General features: G+C 35.3%; 1 protein-coding gene across 1 annotated transcript in view; it reads left to right on the forward strand.

Moving 5' to 3' along the window:
- Window positions 1–215, forward strand: part of LOC110092650 (disease resistance protein RGA2-like) — a 14,720-nt gene extending 14,505 nt beyond the window's left edge. The window contains exon 2 of the mRNA XM_028693337.1: window positions 21–215. Coding sequence (XP_028549170.1) covers window positions 21–215 — 195 coding nt within the window. The remainder of the gene's footprint in view (window positions 1–20) is intronic.
- Window positions 216–5,513: the final 5,298 nt, after the last annotated feature.

Here is a 5,513-nt window from a genome sequence, read left to right on the forward strand (position 1 = left end):
CTTAATTGAACATTCTTCAGCACTCATATCCGGATTCACAGAGTCGCAGAGAGCTTCAGATGTCCATAGATAGCATTATCAACTACATGACCATAAGTAAATTCAATAAGCACGACGCACTCTTTGCCAAGTTTCCTGCCACCCGTAAGGACAAGGCCAACAGTCTTTTCTTTCATCCAGGACAGATCCCTTTTTCGAAATTAGCAATTTATTAACAGTTGTGTTGAGCGAATAATTCCTTTGGTTTTCCACCTCTTCGGGATCCGCCAAAATCAGAAGAGCATTGATGGTATTCAATGATTTTCAACCGAGTGACAATTTCATGAGTACCTATTACTCAGATGGTCTTTCTTGGAGATTTCGTCCTGCCCCTTCTATTCAGCGCTCAGCGTAACACGGTTATTCATTGCTGTTCTGAACCATCGATAAGGCTGGAAAAATTCTAATATGAGCATATAAATGCTCATAGCGAAGCTTAGTATTTGAGAAAACCAATGGAGCGCAAGGAACTGGAAATGGACAATTCATCCTCCAAATAGAAACAAGAGAAAAGAAGAAAATCTACCTCCTAGCCTCATCTACGTGATAGAACCTCGACAAGAGAGTATACCCCACTCATACATCTCGAGCAAATTGTATTGATGCGCAGTTCGAGATCAAGGATACAGAAATGGCTAATTCTTTGAAGCGAACACAAAAATCGCAGATCAGTATTGTCACTTTCATCGTCAGTTGTGATCACACTACAAATCCTGTTAAGCAACTTCAAGGATGAGATTGAAGACTTATCTGCTAAGGCACCTTCACAATTTATCGAGATCCACCTACCTGAGCAAGAAGCTCGTCCCGCTGGGGACAAAAGTCAACAATAAAGAGAATCAATTGAATAATATTTAAAATGGTGGTGAAGATTGAAAACCACACACCGTGTATATTTGATAGTAAACTACTTATGTATTTCATCAATTCTCTTTTATGTTGATAGGTTCACTGATAATCTTCAATGATTTTCTCAGTAAATATTATGGTTGCTCCCTAAGTAGATCTTATGTGCATTGAGTAATTGAACTGATATCCGCTAAGTTAAATAGAGATTATGGTACTGTCTATATAATACATAATGTGTATGCTCATGTATTGATATTATTTTCTCTTATAAAAGATAAAAAAACTTCTCAAACTCTTTGTTTTCGTATTCAAGAAATATACAATCTATATTGTTATCGTCAATCACCAGATGATATACCCAGGGATTTGAATGTCGACCTCATCACATATGTTTAACGTGTAATCGAGCAGGCTCATGACATACACCTCGGATAGTCTTGACATCGATTGGTGGATTCTCTCCGACCTCTTTCACACTGATAACGTCATCGAGCAGAGCTCGACATACAACCTCGGATAGGCTTTATTCATTGTGGATCTCCTCGATCTCTTCATTCAATTAGTCACCGAGCAGAGCTCGACAATACAACCTCAATAGGTCTGATATCATGGTGATTCTCAGTCGGACCTACTGTCCACCATATTAACGTCATTGCAGGCTTGACATACAACCCGGATAGTCTTATATCCTTAGTAATCTCTCAACTCTTCCACACAACTAATGTCAGTCGAGCAAGGACTCTTGACATCAACCTTGGATTAGGTCTCTACATCTTGGTGATGTCTCTCACCTCTCCAACAGGTATTTCAGTTGAGCAGGGCTCGGACATAAACCTTAGATAGGTCTTACATTCTTGGTGAATTCTCTTGACCTCTTTACATAGCTACGTCATCGAGAAAGGCATCTAACATACGAGACTTATGATACTCTTATCACCTAGTGGATTCTCTTGACATCTTTCACACAATTTAACATCATTCGAGCAAGGCTGCTGACATACAGACCAATAGGTCATTTATCTTATAGATTCTTCCACCGTCTTCATATAAGTTAATATCATCAAGCAAAGTAATGTATAATAAATCATCACTCATATAAGACCTTAGCAGAACTAACAATGCCTCCAAAAATATGGAGAATATATCCAATTAAGTATGCCTAAAAGATGTAATTCACAATGTCAATTTTGCTACCGAGGATAATTCTCAATATTCTATACAATATAATGGAGTACATTCAAAAAAGTTCACATGAAGTTCTTTTTTGAAATAATTGAAATTAAAATGTACATTGACAATATTGATACAAGCTACATCATCAAGTAACAAGAAACTTAGTAATAATCAAATATCTTTGTGATTTAAGTACTTTTCTCGCTGCCCACACAAGCATCTCAAACCAACGTTTTTCTTCAAAGAAATGGAAAAATTTTTGAGTCTACACATGTCAATATGAGATATATATATTGTCTTAGCAGAAGCCAACAGACCACCGTCATCATCAGCACTTCACCCGTCATCAGTCGGCCCTTGCGCCCGATGTTTGATTCGTCACTCTTCAAATCTACTAGCATCGATTTCTCGCCGACTAATAACTAGCAGAGAGCAGCAATCGAAACTCTCTCCTTCAACCTAACTCGGTCGTGATTCTAATGGGCTTAAACTTGATCGGAATCGACGAATCACTCGACAAACTTTCAAACAACATTCAAATTTCTTCCCTTCACTCATCCACTTCTGATTGTGCATCCAGGCAAAATATTACGTACAAATCTTCTCAAATTCCCTCGCATACAACTAGCAATATATCTTTTTGTCAAGGATATCATTAAGAAGTATATCCTCCATCGTGACTTCTTTTACACAAGAGAGTGGCACTGAAGCTTCAATAGGGGAATGTCGCCTATCTCAAATAATAAAAAAACCTCTAATGCACGAAGAAAATCAAAGCCAAAGAATAAGGAGGAAAAATTTTCCCCTACATAAAAAGCACGGCACGAAGCTTGATAGGAGAATGCACCCTATCCTCCAACAGTGGAAGCCTCTAATGTAAGAAAAGATCAGAGAAGAAAAAAGAAGATGATGCAAAAAATTTTAACTTTACACAATGAGAGGCCCTGAATTTAGTAGGGATGCTCCTACAACAAACAGGGGAAATGCAGTAAACTGAGAAAGTTTAAAAATGAGGGAGGAGAAAGAAAATAAACATATGCAAAATTACTAACTTCGTAGACAGAGGGGAGCCATTTGAGTAGGAAACACCTACGAAAAACAACGAAACATAACTACCAGAAAACCAGAAGGAAGTAAATAGGAGAAAATTCTAACTTCGTACAAGAGGAAGCACCGACTTAAGTAAGGGAAAATCACCTGATGAAAAACAGCGGAAGCCTCAACTATCAGGAAAGCCAGAAAAAGAAAAAGTTGCCGAAATCTAACTTCCTGTACAAGAGGAGGTGGCGCCGCAATCGAGTAGGGAAGTTTACCTACTGAAAAACATCGGAAAGCTTAACGTCCAGAGAGCCAGAGGAGAAAGAAAGAAAAGAGGGAAGTTCCAACTTCTGTACAAGGAGGAGGGAGGAATTCGAGTAGCAAAGTCACTTATTCAAAATAGCGGGAAAGCATCCAACTGTCAGAGGCCAAGATGGAAAAGAAAGAATGGAGGGGAGAGTCTCCAAAACTTCTATACAAGAGAAGGGGCGCTGAGATGCGAAGCTAGGAAGTCCCTACTCAAAAACAGCGGAAACCTCAACTTTAGAGAGCCAGAGGGAGAAAGAAGAAAGAAGGGAAGTCTCAACTTCTGTACATAGGAGGGCGCTGGTCGAGTAGGAAATTCACTACTCAAAAAATAGAGAGAAGCCTCAACTGTCAGAGAGCCAGAGGGAGAAAGAGATAAGTGCATTCTATGCCATAGGGCCTATTTATAGCTGTATAAAGAAGGGGAAGTTTCTAAGTTTTCTTGGAATATTAAAAATTTTCAAATTTTTTTGAATTTTTTCTGTTATATTTGTGAAATTTTTTGTGAATTTTTTACACACACGATTAGAAAATAAGCTAAAAATTCAAAATTGCAATCGGGCCAACCGCCGGTCAGCAGAGGCAAACTGCGCGCCCCATGAGGGCGCCGTTCGATTTAAATTGAATTTAGATAAAATAAATATTTATTTTAATGATTTAACAATCGGACAACTAATTTATGTTAAATTTATCTAAATAAATTAATGAATTGATACTCAAATAATTACCTGTAGTGAATTCAATGATCGTAATAAATTAACAATAATGAGTTTGTCAGTATAGCGATATATATTTTTTATGCTTTCTCTTTTTATAATAAAATTTATCACATACTATTCCTTCTTCATTTTTAATGTTTCTAAAGACCTTCTCCTAAATGTAAATTATGTATTCATGCCCACACCTTCATATGCAATAGTGTTTATTTTTATTAAGTATTTTTTTTAATAATCATATATCTAATATATTAGAACACTAATAAAAATATTTTGACCCTCCCTCAACAACAATTTTGCAAGGCCGTTTGTCATATAACATAATTTGGGTGATGGGGTCTCTATGAAAGTTGACATATTTTTAACTTTTGATTGCAACGAAAGCTTCATTTTAAAATAGTTTTATTAATGTTTTCTAAAATAACTTTATATTACAAAAAATAAAAATCTGCTTTTGAAAGTAATAAGAAAGTTGCCTAAAACAAAATTTAAATGATGTCGGTATTTAATTTCTAGATATAACAATGTAATCTTTGATGTCAAACTTGGTTGTCATTTATGTAAAAATTTTAAATAGAGATGGTGATCTTTACTATTATTATATGATAGAAAATTTATGGTTATAGAATATGTGTTTAATATATTAATAGAGGAACTTAATTTTTAACAAAATTGAAGAAGATGTGATAATACACTAATGTCTCAAGGATTAAAGAAGTCGGGGTTCCATAAACAAACAATTAAAAATCAATATCGGAGTTGGATATCATCAGTTAATCAACCATAGTTGAATGATGAAAGTTAGAAGATGGTGATGGTGATTGCCAATGACAATCCTCAGGTGCGATTGTTAGAAAAAAAATGTAATAGAGCTCCTTAGCTCTCTTAGCTTCTAAGCCTACTTCATGTAGACAATAAATGATTCTTTAGTTCAATAACTAGTTTCTATGTAGAAGTGAATTGATCAAGCCGAGCAATGTGTTTCAATTTTTAAAATCATGAGAAAATAGCTATTTAATAGTGCTCTTTATAGGTTGAAATGTGATCAACCATACCATGAATTTTTTGGTAAATCATTTGGGATATATAATCCAACATCCAAGTTCTCTCTCTCTCTCTTTTTTTCTCATAACGACAATTAGATTTTGACACAGCTCACCTGGACCTGTTGGTTGAGATCTTTGGCTTCAACTAAGAGGTCTTGGGTTCGAGTCTTTTTGTATGTGTTGTGTGTGTTAGTATAAAAATAACATTTTAGTATAAAAAAAAAACAATTAGATTTCATTTGAGATGATTTTATTATTGCTTCTTAAAATAACATTTTAGTATAAAAATTTCTAAAAAAAATTTTATGCTAAAAAATTATTTTAAGAAGTAGAAAGAAAGTCGTTC

Source organism: Dendrobium catenatum, unplaced genomic scaffold (assembly GCF_001605985.2).
Source record: "Dendrobium catenatum unplaced genomic scaffold, ASM160598v2 fragScaff_scaffold_264, whole genome shotgun sequence".
Classification (NCBI taxonomy): domain Eukaryota; kingdom Viridiplantae; phylum Streptophyta; class Magnoliopsida; order Asparagales; family Orchidaceae; genus Dendrobium; species Dendrobium catenatum.